Source organism: Gymnoscopelus microlampas (assembly GCF_963454915.1).
Source record: "Gymnoscopelus microlampas genome assembly, chromosome: 14".
In the NCBI taxonomy this organism is placed as follows: domain Eukaryota; kingdom Metazoa; phylum Chordata; class Actinopteri; order Myctophiformes; family Myctophidae; genus Gymnoscopelus; species Gymnoscopelus microlampas.
In genome coordinates, this window is record NC_139951.1 from 16,571,491 (window position 1) to 16,590,290 (window position 18,800).

Below are 18,800 nucleotides of genomic sequence, written 5' to 3' on the forward strand. Positions count from 1 at the left end.
TTATAAAGATGATAATAACACTATCACCTTGAACTTAGAGCATAAGTTGGATAAAAATACAATAACACCACTTTAAAAATGTAAAACAAGGAAATGTACAACTGGAACAGAAATGGTGGTCAATGACTTACAGCTTCATAGTCAGCCAACTCCAACCTGGCTTTGTTCTGCATTGTCCTCTTACACAGGTAGACAGCTGGAGAGACAGACAGGCAGACATACAGACAGACAGACAGACAGACAGGTTTGACTGAAGATATACTTGTACATATCTGACAAAAGGATTAAAAAAACAATAAAGTCTGAGGCGTGGGGGGGGGTAGGGCTAGCAAAGTCAGAGAAAAGTAAAATCAATACATACATATATTCATTCAATTTCCGAGGTATAAGCAGTGGTGTAAAGTAACTAAGTACATTTACTCAAGTACTGTACTTAGGTACAATTTTGAGGTATTTTTTACTTTACTGGAGTATTTCCAATTGTCAGTACTTTTACTTCTACTCCACAACATCCCAGAGGCGAATATTATATTATAAACACAAATTAACCAGTTTAGCCCTATTTTATACCTAGGCTATTTGAAATTAGCCGATCTACAAGCTCACAACGTGAGCTTGTGGGCTATTTTCAAACATTTTAGTACATTTACTTTTGGTACTTTAAGTCTATTTTGATGCCAATGCTTTCGTACTTTTACTCAAGTAACATTTTGAACACAGGCCTTTTACTTGTAACAGAGTACTTCTACATTGTGATATTGATACTTTTACTTAAGTAAAAAAAAAATCCACCACTGAGTATAAGACAACTAAAATAACAAAAACGGCATTGGGCATTTGGAACATGCAAGAGAGAGATTGAGAGAGAGAGAGAGAGAGAGAGAGAGAGAGAGAGAGAGAGATACACTGAGATTATGCACAGGTAGGAAATCAATGAGGAGAATGGGGGGACAGGGGGGAGAGCGTAGAGACACAGAGATGACGCAGGCATAAAGGGCAGGCGTACAGAGCGAGAGAGAAAAACATTGTCGACAAAGTCTTAACTGAATAAAAAGTGCTGACAGCCCCAGCTTGAGACCCCCACGAGAACAACAGTGGGATTTAAATTGAGACTGAGGCGCCAGTCCATTATCGAGGTGCCTATAATTATAGCCCGGGCTCATTAACAATAGAGACGGAGAGAATGGTACACAATGGTGAACGGCGATAAGTGCGTGTGTGTGCGTGTGTGTGTGTGTGTGTGTGTGTGTGTGTGTGTGTGTGTGTGTGTGTGTGTGTGTGTGTGTGTGTGTGTGTGTGTGTGTGTGTGTGTGTGTGTGTGAGCTGTTCCGAGGCAGTGGCTGCTGACTGACAGCTGACAGTTGCTAGAAATAACTACATTATAAGTGCTCTCTCTCTCTCGCTCTTTCTAGCTCTCTGGCTCTCGCTTTCTCGATCTCTCTCTCTCTACACACGAACACAGGGGTGTAAAGTAACAAAGTACATTTAATCGAGTACTGTACTTAAGTACAATTTCGAGGTATTTTTACTTTACTGGAGTATTTCCAATTTTCAGTACTCCACTACATCTCAAGAGGCAAATATTGTACTTTTACTCCACTACCATTATTTGAAAACTTTAGTTTCTATTTACTTTGCAGATACAAATCATTATATTATAAAACATACATTAACCACTTTAGCCCTATTTTATACATAGGCTATATGAAAATAGCCGATCTACAAGCTCACAACGTGTCGCGATGCGTTGTGAGCTTGTAGATCTGCTATTTTCACACATTTTAGTACTTTCACTTTTGGTACTTTAAGCATATTTTGATGCCAATACTTTTGTACTTTTACTCAAGTAATATTTTGAACACAGGCCTTTCACTTAACAGAGTACTTTTATATTGTGGTATTGCTACTTCTACTTAAGTAAAATAACTGAGTACTTTTTCCACCACGGCATGAACACATGCACAGATAGATTTCCTTTTTGCTGAAAGCCTCATTTATATGCGATGCATCATACTGTTAGGTTTGAAAATCTATTCTTTTCAGCGATCGAAGAAGTATGCACAAAGTCTATTAGGCTTAACCCCCCCCATGTATGTTACTCATTATTTTCTATTCACCCTTAAGCCTAATTTTTTTGAGCTTATAGATCGGCTATTTTCGTCTCTTGTGTCACCGTCGCCGAGCACAACAAAGCATAAATCAGGCTTTATTCTCTTTCTCTCCCACTCGCCGTATAATCTGTAAAACGGGGTGATCCACATTTACATGTCCTCCTCTTAGACGAGGCTGTTGCCTTGCCAATGAGTCACACAGCACAAAGACGAATGGAACTGAATGGGGTTTGATGAAACCTGCAACATGATGCGCACAACAATATAGGGCTGGGATATTAACCCAAAATATTGTGTAAAACAATATGTTTCAGAGCAATGGATCCTGTGTAACAGATTTACGGCGATCTGATCACAAAAACCTGGTAACTGTAAGTCACCATAGTTTCTGTGATAAACAAAGTGTGATTTCTGTCCTCCTGAAAATGGGCTTAAAGGAGTAGCTCACCCAAAAAAGGACTTATTTTCTATCAATTGCACACCCCATGAAGCCTTGAATTCATGGATTTGTTTTTTTCGCATTCCAAACCAATAATTTGATGACCGGGTGTATTTCCGGTAGGAGACTCAAAGAGTCTACTTCGTGTCTCCTACCGGATACATTGGCATCTTTCCACCGGTAATCAAATTATTGGCTTAGGAATGCGACAAAAACAAAAACAAATCCAGGAATTCAAGGCTTCATGGGGTGTGCAATTGATATAATATAAGTATTTTTGGGTGAACTACACTGAGCTAACCATCAACACAGTGTGAACACTTTCAACCATAAGTTCCGAAACCTTTTAGCTCAAGACCCAAAAGAGAAATCAGATGTTTGCCCTCGTGAAAACGGCAGATCTACAAGCTCACGTTGCGAGCCTGCAGATCTGCTATTTTCACTACTTCTAAAACATTTGTTTTCTAATTTAGGGATTTTTAAAAATTATTTTAATTTTATTCTTTCTAAAATTATTTTAGAAAAATGTTTGAATTTGTTTTCAACTAATGAAAATGTGTGCTTTTTTGTGGAAATCTTGTCAAATAATAATAATTAATTTAGGATAAATACATTTACTGTAGGAAACAAAAACATAAAGGTCTAATTACTGGTGGATCCCGACTCCCGACCCACAGTTTGGGAAACAGTGCTTTAAACTAACATAACTATTGGCACAGTGTGTGGACACATTAACCCAATCTAACCATTAACACGCCCCACTAAATGTAATGCTGGCATAATCACATACTGTATTCAATTTGGACAACAGTCTAATGCATTGGGTGATTGTACCACAGCTGCATCAGCCTTCACTAGGGATCTATTAAATGATTAGAGAGAGAGATAGAGGGACTATAACGCCTTACCATTAACATCTTAATTCCGTTTCCTGTTTCCAATGGTGGAAAGTAACTGATTACATTTACTCAAGTACTGTACTCAAGTACAATTTTCCCCAATGCATTTATTTGGCAGTTTTAGTTACTAGTTATTTGCTGGTTTAGATTATTAATAATGAATCAAATTATTAATATATACTGTATATATGTAAAATTAAGTTAGAGTCGCAACACAGCCCTCACATCTACGTTGCACGGCCGATCCGACTCATGACGACACGGTTTGTTTGGATCTGATGTCATGCTGTCACAGTCAGCATGACACATGCCATATTTGGGTGTAGCTGCAGTGGGAACTCTATACAGTATATGGTTATGTCTGAGTCATAGTGAACTCTATATATGGTTATGTCTGAGTCATAGTGAACTCTATATATGGTTATGTCTGAGTCATAGTGAACTCTATATATGGTTATGTCTGAGTCATAGTGAACTCTATATATGGTTATGTCTGAGTCATAGTGAACTCTATATATGGTTATGTCTGAGTCATAGTGAACTCTATATATGGTTATGTCTGAGTCATAGTGAACTCTATATATGGTTATGTCTGAGTCATAGTGAACTCTATATATGGTTATGTCTGAGTCATAGTAAAGGGGAAGTCCACCTACCCACCCATTAGCAAATGTCATAGCCTAAGTATAACATAGGGCTTAACAATCAATAACTATAATCCAATAACATGATATGTATACGACTCTGAAATGGGAATTCTGTAGTACTTTTACTTTCGCTACTTTAAGCGTATTTTGATACTTTTATACTTCAACTTGCAACTTGTAACAAAGTACTTTCATACCGTGGTATTGCTACTTTTACCCAAGTCCAGAATTGCAGTATTCTTCCCCCCACTAAGTGCTTGTTTCAGGCCGTGTTCAGGCAGCCTGTGGCCGTGTATAGTGTTCATTACCGCCGGCCAGAGATTAAATTACATCAGACGCATTAACAGGCATATCTCATACACTTAATCCCCATGACCCTGCATGGCATATTGACCCATTACCCACATACACACTTTATGCAGTTATCCCAGGACAACGGCACAGACTGGCTGACCCGTCTCTGACCCCGCATTACAGTAATGCATAGTTATCTCATCTGTCATGGAAAAGTGGTGGAAACGTAACCAAGTGCATTTCCATTTTTCCACACTCGATACTCTATACTCTATACCAGTGGTTTTCAACCTTTTTCATGCCAGGGACCGCCTAAATTGATATACATTTTGGCCGCGGACCCCCATCTGAAAATGTTTTTTTGCCAGGGACCCCCCAGAAGCAAAGATTTTAGTTAAAAATGTTTGCTTTAAAAAAATGTATATATTCAAAGCTATGCACACATTTTCAAGATCTTTCAAAAATAGCAGATCTACAAGCTCATAGCGCGGCACCGAGTGCCGCGCTATGAGCTTGTATATCTTGCTATTTTTGAATAGCCAGAGCTAAGCGGTTAAAATGATTGTGATGCTATGTTAACTCATTTCGCTGGGGACCCCCTGGTACCCCCCCCAAGGACCACTGGTGGTCCCCGGACCACTGGTTGAGAACCACTGCTCTATATACTTCTACTCCACTACAGTACACCTCAGAGGAAAATATTGTACTTTTTACTACTTAGTACTAGTTACTTAGAAAAGTATTACGAAGCATATTAACCACTAGGACCTATTTACTATGGGTATTCAAAATAAGCTGCATTTTTGTGACTTTATGACTGTTTGAAAAGTCTGCACATTACACTGCACAAATGCATGGCACACAAAACATAATATGTCATTGAGGGTGAGTGTATACATCTATCTGAGAGGTTGCGTGTGCGCGCGCGCGTGCCAGCGTGTGTGCGTGTGTCCAACATACCATAGTCTGTGTTCTCTGGTTCCCAGCAGTTCGATGGCCAGAAGTAAGGAGTCTGTGAGAGACAGAGACATGGAGATTAAAGCTGATTAGGCCCTATTTTACAGCTGATCTATAAGCTCACAAGGCATTGAATTGCGATGCATTGTGAGCTTGCAGATCTGCTATTTCTTCTATTTATGAAACTTGTTTTTAGGGCGGGGGAAAGAAATTTAAACATGTTAGGCTAGTTGGATGGAAGAATAGACCACCGAAGTCCTGACGTCACTCGTTCATCCCCAGGTTCGTAAAGTCATTTCGCTATGGAGAATAACATTGGGTCTTCATAGAATCGTCTCATATAAGAATTGTGGTCCAAAAATAAACACACTGTCTCTGCGTTATTGTCAGGGAGGAGGTTCTGTATAGTTTATGATAGTCAGTCACTTATATTTGATACAGTCTGTTTCTGGCGAAAATGTAACTAATTAGGCGGAAGTAACATTAACGTTTTCTCACCGTCAGTTGATGCTTCATATCCATAAGAGTAAAACCGCCGGGGTCATTTGTTTATTTTTGGAACACAGTTCTTATTAGACGCGATATTAAATACGTCTATGGGATTCAGAATGGGGGTGGAAAACTGCGAACCAGGTAGACAAACCAAGGATGTGTATATTACGTCAGACTTCGGTGGTCTATAGGCGGATGGAGAGACAGACAGCCCACTCATAATGGAGTTAAGGAAAGAAATTTGTACGATAATTAAACACTGTTGGCAGGGATGTGTGTTGCATTTGCCATGTGTACTGGCAGATAATCAATCTTCGTTTTCTGTGAACCAAATTGGCTACTAGAATTATGAAAAGTATGTGTTAAATTGATCTGTGGCATTAGTACATTATTTCTCCAAAACACTGGGGGACCTGTCAAACCTACATACCTGGAACTATGGGTGCAACAGCTAATCCAACTAATCGATTTAATTGATTATTAAAATAATAATCGATAATCAATTTGAAATAAAAAAAAGATTTGGGGGCGGAAATTAAATTAAACAAAAATGCGAATCTACAATTTTTTTGTGACACTTGTACGACTAAGTATAAAATCGCGCTTTAGTCCATTACAAAAAATCTGTTTATTATATAATGATTTTGCTTTGATTTGTTGATCTATAAAACATTTAAAAAATATTTTGAATAAAAAAAAAAACTCAATTATGTGTCAAATATTGAAAGAAGCAAATTGATAAAATAACTGTGAGGAGGAAGGAAAAAATGTGTTACAGCCCTACCTGGAACCTGTAGAAGGTCCCGTCGTCTTTCAGGGTTAAAACATGGTCTGAGATGGGAAAGAAATAGCCGTGGGCTGCCATCAGAGTGCCTAGATGGAGAGCTTCAACTACACAGGGTGAGGGGAGGTTAGGAGAGGAGAGGAGGGGAGAAGGGAAGAGGAGAGGTATGAAGGTTAGGGAAGGGGAGAAATAGGAGGACAAGAGCAGAGCGGCAGAGAGTTAACGTGAGAATAAGATTAGCATAATTATGCACTCATTTTCCATCTCTTTCCAGGAACACACTGCATGCCAAAATTCAGTCACTGTTGATTAACCCATTAAGATCGGGCCATAAACATTATTTTATACTTTTGGCTATTCAAAAATAGCAGATATACAAGCTCATAGCGCGGCGAGATTGTAGATCTGCTATTTTTGAAAAATCGTGAAAATGTGTGCAAATCTATGAATATATATATACTTTAAAGGGAACATCTTTGACTCAAATCTTTGCTTCTGGGGGTCCCTTGGAACAAAATATTTTCAGATGGGGGTCCGCGGCCAAATACATATCATTTTGGGGGTATTTGACGTGGAAAAAGTTTGAGAACCACTGATATTATAGCAGCATATGTTTTTTTCTGAAAACCTTTAGGATTTAGAAGACACTAGACCATACCCGTGGGGGGATATGAGCACCCACGCTTGTTTCACGCACATGATTTGGCAACCCGGGAGCCAGCGAACACAAAAACGGTAATAAACAGCTGACATTTGGGGAAAGCGAAAAACGGGCTTCGCTGTTCCGTGCACATGATAATGGTCAATGTCTGTGTGCAAATGCAGAGCAATTGCTCCAGCCACTGAGGAGAACCGGGCAGAAGAGTTTTTTGGGCTCACCGAACGCACAGAGCTTTGTAGAATTATAGGAGGATAGGAGGATTTGTAGGTGCGTTCCCGGACTGAGTGGGATAAGGCCAAGGACAATAAGGAAACCAACATGGATTAGACCGGCAGGATGGCTAATGGGGAACGATGAATATTGTAACATGTTTTCTCAGTCACCTCTGACGCCTGGCCTTTCAAACCATGACTCAAACAGTCACACCAACTGGGTTTGCCACCTGGATGTGATTAGTAAATGTAAATATTAGTGGACGAAAAAGGTCACTAGAGGATTGGAGTACAGAGGACGGAGAGAAAGGAAGCAAGCAAGCAAGCAGATGGGGGTGAAAGGGAAAAAAATAGTTTTCACTGTGATACCGATAAATAGGAACTTTAAGTATACTATGTTTGTTTCGTTGATTCAAGTCGGAACACAATCGATTGATTCGTCATTCAAATAAACATGCTCTGGAAATGCACATGGCTGCCTTGTTAAGTGGACAGATGGGTGGCCTGCGAACTCTTTCAAGATCTTCAAGTGGGCCCTGATCTACAAAAGGTTGGGAACCAACGTCTTAGGCCAGTGGAAACGTGCACAAGTGTCAAAAGGCACAAGTTATGTCAAAATGCACAAGTTATGTCTAAATGCATTTGGCCGTGGGCCCGGACCGCTACCTATTGGCTCCAATGTAGCCTGACAGCAAGTCGCGGGTTCAAGTCCCGATCCCGACGGCCTTTGCTGCGGTCACTCCCCATCTCTCTCTCCCCATTTCCTGTCTACTTACAACAGTATACCAGGGTTCTTCAACGTTTTTCAGGCCAAGGACCCCCTAGCTGAGAGAGAGATGAAGCAGGGACCACCTCTATATTATATAAAATTGTGTTTCAGATTAAACTTCTTCTTTTTTTTTTTTACTTGTCTGCTCTTTTTTCCCTCTACACCTATTACCTCTTGCCAAAAATATCACAACGCCTCACACTGCAATTTTTGGCTAAAGTTCTCCCCAGAATAGGGATAATATATGGTTAATGTAAAAAGAAAAAATCATAATCACACAAATATTTGGCGGACCCCCTGTAGTAACTCTGAGGACCCCCTAGGGGTCCCGGACCCCCTATTGAAGACCCCTGTACTATACTATCAATAAAAGGCATAAAAAGCCTTTGGATTTGGCTTATTGCCATGAAACTTGCTGACCGCATTCATGGTCCCTGGAAGATTAACTCTAACTTTTTCGAGTGACCCCCATGACTTATCCTGTAGCACTAACCTCGGGCTAAAACTTCGCACAAGCTATCTAATAATGGAATCTGGTGAAGGAGCAGGACAGACTCTAGGGCTTTTAGACTGTGTCTTGTTATTATTTAAATATTTCATAAAAAACACACAGACAAGCACAGTATGTGTCCAAATGATGAGTCCTGGTGATTTTTTTTTTGGCATCCGACGATGCATGACTGGGCATATTTATCAGGCACAGAAACATGACAGTGCACATTCACGCAGTGACAGGTGCGTAGAAAACACCCCAGTGTGGATTCTCATTATCTCTATGACAACAGGACAGCCGTGGATAATGAGCGCCAACACGCCGTCAGTCACCGCGCACGCGCACACACGCGCACGCACGCACGCACGCACGCACGCACGCACACACACACACACACACACACACACACACACACACACACACACACACACACACACACACACACACACACACACACACACACACACACACACGTAGAAGAAGTATTTCGTCTTTTTTTACTCAAATAAAAGTACCAATATCACAATTTAGACATACTCAGTAAAAGTCCTGTATTAAAAAATTTAAAAGAACAAAGATATTGGCCTACTTACTGTACCAAAGTAAAAGTACTCAAAGCTCAACGAGTCGCAATGCAACTCAAAATTGTAATTATGTGAATTTATGAGTAAATGTACTTACTTTCCACCACTGTACACATACACACACACACACACACACACACACACACACACACACACACACACACACACACACACACACACACACACACACACACACACACACACACACACACACACACACACACCACAGCATATGATACAACACATAAGACACACATGCAATGTGTGAAACTGTGGTAGACTTGACTTGTGGAGTCTATCTAAGGCCCAGTTCAGACAGGCAGCCCAAGTCCAGCCCAGATCTGATTTCCAATCCAGATTGATGTTATGCAGTCTGAACAAAGCTAAGGAATGTGATTCAAATAATACAATTATCAAAAATCAGTTTCAATGTGTTTTTTAAAAACTGATTTTTGCATAAACTGCATAAAAGCAATGTGACTCCAACCTGGATATTGCACACAACAGATTTGGGCTGGAGTTGGGCTGCCAGTCTGAACAACTTCTGTAAAAGCAAGACATGGATCTAAGGGGAGACAGAGACAGACAGTAGTATAAAAGGAGAGACATGAGAAAATGAGTCAAGCATCAACTGTGCATTTCTAACATGTCATGTCAGAGAGAGAGAGAGAGAGAGAGAGAGAGAGATGGACTAGACACGCTGGTGGAAAAACAAATAAGAGGTGGAAGGAGTGATGAGAAAGACAGAGGGGAGTGGGGGGGGGCAAGAGACACTGATTCAGATTCAAAGAAGCGATGGAAAGAGTTATATGAGAGAGAGAGATAGGAAGACACTGGCAGAGAAACTGAGACCGAGTTTCCTGACAAGAAAAACAAATAAGCAATGGAAAGAGAGAGGAAGAGAGAGAGACATTGAACACATCCTAATGGTCACTCACTCACACACACACACACACACACACACACACACACACACACACACACACACACACACACACACACACACACACACACACACACACACACACACACACACACACACACACACACACACACACACACACACACTGCATATAGTCAGGGCTGTTAGCAAAGAAATGTGGACAGGGCTGACAAAAGCGCCAATTTTTTTCTACATGCTCTCCATCACCATACGTTTCATTTTGGACGGGGAGCCACGTCATCAAGATGGCAGAAGGCGGCCATCTTGGATTTCCACGATGGCCACCATGTTATATCTATGAGTGCCAATATCTCTGCTTCCAAGCCACTTAGAAGTTCAATCTTGGTGTCAAAATATTTATTTTTGGGGTCAGGGAATTTGATAAAGCTATTGAGAATATCAGCAAGTGATTATTTCTGCCAATATTTGAACATTTGGTTCATTCTGGCAATTAGTCAGGTCGCTTAGGTCCAGATGTGGACACAGCGAACAAAAGCACCAGATTCTTTCCACATGCTCCCCATCACCATAACTTTAAATATTTGGTAGGAGCCACATCATCATGATAGCGGAGTGCGGCCATCTTGGATTTCAAAGATGGCCACCATGTAATAGCTATAAGTGCCAATATCTCGGCTTCCAAGCCATTTAGAAGGTTAATCTTGGTGTCAAGGAATGCATTTAAGCTATTGAGAATACCACTTGATTTTTGTTTGTACCAAGATCAAATAAATATGTTCATTCTAGCAATGCATATTTACATCATTTTCATCTTTGTTAGTGGTAGGACACCTTTAAAACTGGATAACCTTGTATTTCTGCAGCATGCGGTCTGCAGCATGCGGTACGTGCATAAATGAAGCATTATGGTAACCTCCCACCGGATCGTTTCTCCTCTCTCTCTGTAAGCATGCAGTAACAGCCTGATTTGGTTATATTAGCCTCCAGCGTGGATGGGAATGCTCTGTGAGATCATTATGGATCATCATCATACATCTTTCACAAATGCTGGTGTTTCTTAAGACTATCTAAGTCATTGAAACTCTTGTCACTAGGGTTGCCACCTTTCAGAAATTGAAATAAGGGACACATGCACGCGCGTGCATGCGGCGCGATTCTTTTATGCAGATTTTCGCGGATTTTGAACTTTTCTGTTTTTTTTGTTTTTTTTTTACTTTATTTCGGTTTTAGGGTTAGGTTAGGGTTAGGGTTATGTTATTTTAATTATTTTGGGCGAGCCAGCCCCCCAAACTCCTGGAATGCATAGAAATCTATGAAATTTATAATAAAAAAGCCAGCCCCCCAAACCCCTAAAATACATAGAAATCTTTAGATTGTTGTCTGAACACTATTTATTTATTTTCGTTTAAGTATTTATTTATGTATTTATGCATTTATGAATTATATTATTTATGTATTTGTGTTTAAGTATTTAAATGCATTTATGAATTATATTATTTATGTATTTATTATCTGTTATAATAATCCATTGTGAAAAAATCCTTTTTCCAGAAGAGCATAACAACAACATAAGAGTTGTTCTTTAAATGGGCACACTATTTAATTATATTGAAATATATATTAAATACATGTTTATTTATTAGACTTTAAAAACTCAACATTGATAAACAATCAACCATATTACCATTAGTCTACTGAAATAGCCTAGACTATGCCCACATCAGCAGCCAATATGTAGCCTGCTAGGGCAGGTAAATAGAAATACTGACATCTCGTTAAAAACACAACCAGATAAATAAGATGTAATATCCCATACCGAATCGATCTCAGGAGATGTTTCATTCATGAAGAACTGTGACACTTGTGCTTGGGTCCTTTGGGTTCTTATATTTTTTGGAATGTTGTTCTCCTGAGGCATGCTGTCTGTCTGATGTCAGCCAGTCCACCATGCACCACAGAAAACATACGCAACAGGTTTATCTCCAGTGTGAATACGCTGGTGTTTCCTCAGACTACCTAACTCACTAAAACTCTTGTTACACTGTTTACAGTGGAAAGGTTTTTCTCCAGTGTGAATACGCTGGTGTCTCTTAAGACTATCTGACCTACTGAAACTTTTGCCACACTGTTTACAGTAGAAAGGTTTTTCTCCAGTGTGAATACGCTGGTGTTTCTTAAGACTATCTAAGACACTGAAACTCTTGTCACATAGTTTACAGTGGAAAGGTTTTTCTCCAGTGTGAATACGCTGGTGTGTCTTAAGACTATCTAAGACACTGAAACTCTTGTCACATAGTTTACAGTAGAAAGGTTTCTCTCCAGTGTGAATACGCTGGTGTGTCTTCAGGTGAGTTATCTGATTGAAACTCTTGTCACACTGTTTACAGTGGAAAGGTTTTTCTCCAGTGTGAATACGCTGGTGTGTCTTAAGACTATCTAAGACACTGAAACTCTTGTCACATAGTTTACAGTGGAAAGGTTTTTCTCCAGTGTGAATACGCTGGTGTGTCTTAAGACTATCTAAGACACTGAAACTCTTGTCACATAGTTTACAGTGGAAAGGTTTCTCTCCAGTGTGAATACGCTGGTGTGTCTTCAGATTACCTAAGTCATTGAAACTCTTGTCACACTGTTTACAGTGGAAAGGTTTCTCTCCAGTGTGGACACGCTGGTGTCTGTTCAGACTACCTGACTCACTGAAACTTTTGTGACACTGTTTACAGATGTGAGTTTTCTTCTTTACATCTCCTGGTTGAGTTAAAACCTCAGTAAACCGTTGATGACTTTGATATTTTGGTGGGTCTGTTTCTCCTTGTTTCCGGCTGGTTACAGAGCTGACTATTTGCTGACGGGCCTCTGAGCAGATATGTCCATGCCTCAGCGTTTGGCGGTTGAGGTCGTCGTGGCTCGGATGAGACGTGAAGGTACACTCAGAACAGGAGAGCTTAGTCTGGGAGGATTGGGACCACACTCCTCCCAGGAGTGGTGGTTCATGGTCAGCGCTGCTGCTGTACATGGACCGTGATGGGAACAGAGTTGTAGGTTCTGTTGAGGCTGGAAAATGTGCCCTCTCTATCTCCCTGTATTCTTTGTCTACCAAAGTTCTGTATACCTTTCTCTCACAACACGTGTGGACACACCATCTTCTGGTCTAGAAGTGGAAGTCTAAAGTAACTTCACACCTCATATATCCGAGCAGAGCTTTGGTCTGACCTCACTCACAACATAATCGGTTGCCATGCATGCCTAGCAACACCGATGCGTGCAGGATGCCGCCCCCTCCATAATTGGGCAAGAGTGATGTCATCAATATGACATCATCACCATGACGGCAGAGATCCACGTCGAAGCCACGCCATGTGTTTCTCATTTTGTGTGTTTATCATTTACAAATTAGTCAAGTAAATGACAGTTTAAGTTAAGTTTGCGGTACAACACAATGTGGTTTAAAACGTCTCACAAAGCTCAGCAACGGGTGATTATGACGCACCACTCGTATCAGATATATTGCCAGAATGAACCAAATGTCCAAATCATGGCAGAAATAGTCACTTGTTGATATTCCCATGGCCATCTTTGAAATCCAAGATGGCCGCCTTCTGCCATCTTGATGACGTGGCTCCCCGTCCAAAATGAAACTTATGGTGATGGAGAGCATATAGAAAAAATGTGTGTCGTGTCCACATTTTCCACATTTTCCTAAAATCTGGTCCTAAGCAACCTGACTAATAAGAGAAGATCCAAAACAACAGGTGGTAGCTGGGGTGGTGGAGGATGCGATCTTGAAAGAAAAAAATCTGATGTGTCATTCATTAACACTAGACCATACCCGGTCGACGCATCCGTGGGGGGATATGCGCACACGATCTGGCAACCCGGGAGGCGACATTCTTTCACACATAAACGCTAATAAGAAGCTGAGATTTGATGAAATTGAAAAACGGGCTTCACAGTTAAGTTCAGATGGTAATGGTCAATGGCTGTGTGCAAAATCACAGCAATTGCTCCAGCCAGTGAGGAGAACCGGGTAGTGACACCACTACAGACAGACAGACAGACAGAGGTTACTAGAATTATAGTAGGATATTCAAATATATATATTGATAAATTTGCTTCTTGTTTATTCGATTAACCAAAACAGTAATCGATAGAATAATTGCTCCGAAAATAATCGGTAGTTGCAGCACTAATAGCATTTATCAAAAAGGTGACAAGAAGTGATATGGGTTGAGGTAGAGTCTTCAGAAGGCTTTAGAAAATGGGGAGTGATTCTGCAGTTCATGGTTATATGCAAACATGAATAACACATGTTTAATATCAGAGCTGTGTGTGTGTGTGTGTGTGTGTGTGTGTGTGTGTGTGTGTGTGTGTGTGTGTGTGTGTGTGTGTGTGTGTGTGTGTGTGTGTGTGTGTGTGAAGCTCAAGTGGCTTGAACTCTGCTCGGCACTGATTTCCCATGAGTACTTGGGGCAGACAGCTGGAACAAAGGAATGAAAGTGAAAATGAGTGAGAGACAAAGAACTAGAGAGCGAGAGAGTTTTCGACTGGCACAATGGGGGATGTAGAGAGAAAGTCAGGATACAAAAGAAGTGAGAAACAGAGTGAAAAGTGAAAAATATCACATCTGACCAAGTTCTGGGCTGTTCAGTGTTGAAGTCCTTCCTACATCATAGCAGTCGGCTACAAAGTAATATCCTCAGTGTTACTATGACTCAGAGGGCCCTGTTTAGATGATCTAGGGGCGCAAATCGTTTCAGGGTTGTGTCCATGCCAATTTCGCTAGTTAGACAGCTCGTTATCTGGTCGCACAGCCTGGAGCACTGTAGCCTAATGTCTCCTCATGTCCAAGAGACACGAGATATCTTGACACGTCAAATTAATATTCATAACACGCTCATTCTCAGTTAGGTTATTTGTTAACCCATTAAGACCGGGAACGCATCTGTGTGTCATTTTTGGATTTCTTCGGCTATTCAAAAATAGCAGATATACAAGCTCATAGCGCGACATTTTTTTAAATTCGTGAAAATTCGTGGCAAAATCTTGGATTATATATTTTTGAAAGCGAACATTTGTAAAATATTGAGTTCCAGGAACCCCCAGAAGCAAAGATTTGAGTTACAAATGTCCGCAACGAAAAATAAAAAATATCAAATATTTGCACAACTTTTCATAATTTTTCAAAAATAGCAGATCTACGCACTCGGTGCCGCGCTATGAGCTTGTAGATCTGCTATTGAATAGCCCAACAAAATCTAAAAATGACACACAGATGCGTTCCCGGTCTTAAAGAGTCTTAAAGACAGCATATTAAAGCATGACAGAGACGCAGCGGGACCGCGCTCCGTTTTGATATTGATGATGGCCTTACTGTACTGTAGCTACAGAGACAGATAAAGAATACCAGGAGGCTGTGTGAATTCACAACATTCTTATAATGACCCAAGGCATGTTTACATAATATGTTCACATTATCTCTCTGTCAACAATAAAACGTAGCCTGTCTCAACTGACAGTTTTTCCTCCCTTCATGTGGATATGTTTAAATAAAAATGACAACTGCGTTGGTTGGAAAACAGCAATGACAGTAGCGCTGCGCCCAGCGCTGCTCTGTGCCGAGCTGCACAACGAGTCCACAAAATGTACACTCTCTTATTTGAACACTCTGTCTTTCTTTTATCGTTTTGTAATTTCCGTATATGACAGTGCCAAACTCATCATTTCACCCCGTTTTGGTGTTCCAGTGACACTAAGTCTTAAAGCATTCCACCATCCCATATTTCATTACATGAATGATCATTGGTGGAAAGTAAGTACTGTACTTAAGTACAATTTTGAGGTACTTTTACTTTACTGGAGTAATTCCAATGTTCAATACTTTTACTTCTACTCCACTACATCTTACTTTTACTCCACTACAATTATTTGAAAACCTTGTTACTAGCTACTGTAGATTTTGATTATTATTACAAAACATGCATTAACCACTTCAGCCCCATGTATACTCAGGCTATTTGAAAATAGCTGATCTACCAGCTCACAACGTGTCGCAAAGCGACGCGTTGTGAGCTTGTAGATCTGCTATTTTCAAAGCATTTTTATACATCTGGAAACTTGTCAAATGGGACATTCTGCACAATGAGTACTTTTACTTTCAGTACTTAAGTATATTTGAAGGCGAATCCTTTTGTACTTTTATTCAAGTACATTTTTAACACCTGACTTTTATTTGTATTGTATAAGTATTTCTACACTGCGTTATTGGTACTTTTACTTAAGTACAAAATGTGAGTACTTCCTCAGGCAGTACTTCTTCCACCACTGTTAATGATCTGTGATGATAATGATATTTTTTGCTGGAGTATGAAGTTTCAGTCCATTATTTCAGGCCAGTAACCCATCTCCACACAGTCCTCTCTCCTCCACTCCCATAGCTATAAAAAACATAGAAGCAGAACATAATGTATTGTCTTATATTGAGAGAGAGGAGGAAGGCAGGAAGGAAGGAAGGAGTATTGTATTTCCCATTTGTAGAACATTCTGTAGAACATTCTCGTAATGTCCAGTTTAACCTTCACTTTACTATCCAAGTAGGTCTGTTAACATTCCTCAGAAATGAAATTTGAATATTGGTCTTAAAAATTGTCTAATATTTAAATATATTCAAATATTATTATTATACTTTTTTTGTTATTATTTTTTTATGATTATTTGACAGGGACGATACAAAACACAATGTATCAAGTCGTTGCTGTCCGGCAGAAACCAGCTAACTCCATTTTGACGCAAATTTTCTGCTAAACCAGCGAAGTCCACCGGAGTTAGCTGGTTTTGCTGACTCCAGGCTCCACCCCCTTTTGACCTCCAACCTCATTGTGAGCTTGGAGGTCCATTTAGCTGTTCTTGAACAAAACCTCCTAACTCGGAGCAGAGGAGTGCTCGATTCCAATAAAAAAATATGTTTTGTTTGTTTTTACAACATTGTTTTTTGTATTGTCCCTGTCAAATAAACATTAAACATTTTTATTTTTTATTTCATCGAATATCCATTTTTATATTCAACTATATCGTTTCCCCATATTCGAGGAATATTCGAATATTAATTTACCAGGCCAAATCAAAGACGATCTACTGTAGCTGATCTACTGTACAGGCTATAACATCTGCTATTTTTTCCCTTTACCTTTTTGACCATTTTTGAAAGCTTTCCCCTATAATGACATACATGCCCAAAATAGGAATGCCAGGTTGAAAGTGGTTGGTTAACTTAAACCCCATACAGTTAAGTCCCTCAGGGCTCTATGCTAGTGTCTTTTATGTTTGATCTGTTATTGAGAGTAAAGCTTTCGCTGAAAATAACCGATCGCCAAGCTCACAACGCGACACAACGCGTCGCGTTGTGAGCTTGTCGATCTGCTATTTTCAGCGAAAGCTTTCCCCACTACGTATACCGGGATGCCGGGTTTTAAGTGGTTAACCATTCATGTCCCTATTCTGGGGGCGAACATTCGGCGAACTTACTGTATACGTTGCAACGTGTTGTGCTTGTAGATCTGCTATTTTCGCTGAATATATTTGGAGCAGAATATTTAAAAAAAATATTATATATACTTTCTTATTTCTTTCTTTTTCGTTTTTAGAACAAGCAGGTCATCTTGGGCATCACATTACATTAAATTAGTACATTTCAAGTGTTTTTTTACACTCCTTATGTTGTGGGCTATTCAGTCCAGAAGAGAGAGATCCTATTCTAAAGCAACTTCAGTCTGTTTCTCCTTGAAAGTCCATGGCAGTTTGCCAGCAGATACTCCATCGATTCACCCCTATTTCTAACAGTACGGTGAACAGGCCTCCAAATATCGCAGAAGAATAAAATAAAATAAAAAATAATAATTCACACATAGAGAAATAAAATACAAGAAATAAAAGATACAATAATGTATAATACAAAAGTATACAGGGTTTAAGTGGTTACATCCAGGCAGAGGTACAAAATCTTCAAGTAAATAAAAACAATTTTCACAGAAAAATCGAGTTTGGCAACAAAAGTGACATACTGTAACTGTGAGTAGAGAGAGAGACAATATCCTAACATAAAGTCAGCGAAAACAACACAGCTTGAGGTGAAGTCAAACACAGGGCGTTATGCAGGGAGTGGAGACAGAGTGTCAGAATGCCTGCAAGCAGCTTCTGTTTACCGTTATACTGTATAGTGTGTGCATTCATCTCCAGGTTAAAGTGAGGAAATAGAGACCGAGAACAGGAATAAACCTGAGGGACGTGGGAGATGGAAAGAGGCAATAAATAAGAGAGGGAGAGAGAGAGAGAGAGAGAGAGGGCGGGGGCTACAACAGCTGACAGCAACGAGCACGGAAGCGAGGGAGTGTGGAAGTGACAAAGAGCAAAAACTGAGAGGATAAGAGTGAGGGAAAGATAGATATAGAAAAGACAGCGAGAGAGAGAAAGCATCTTTCATGGGACTAGTCCCAATCGGCAGCCGTTATTCCTTTGCCTGCGGGGTAAAAAAACAATGTTCATCTCTTCCTTTCTCCTC

The 18,800-nt window shown here is 40.1% G+C and overlaps 1 protein-coding gene across 1 annotated transcript in view; it reads right to left on the reverse strand.

The window, feature by feature from the left end:
* The window catches only part of LOC311060080 (regulator of G-protein signaling 7-like), a gene marked incomplete at its 3' end in the record, with an annotated part of 98,327 nt that overhangs the window by 24,254 nt on the left and 55,273 nt on the right, over positions 1–18,800 (reverse strand). Inside the window, exons 5-7 of the mRNA XM_084078204.1 lie at positions 6,624–6,730; positions 5,351–5,402; positions 132–196 (exon numbers count right to left, since the gene is read on the reverse strand). Coding sequence (XP_083934330.1) covers positions 132–196; positions 5,351–5,402; positions 6,624–6,730 — 224 coding nt within the window. The remainder of the gene's footprint in view (positions 1–131; positions 197–5,350; positions 5,403–6,623; positions 6,731–18,800) is intronic.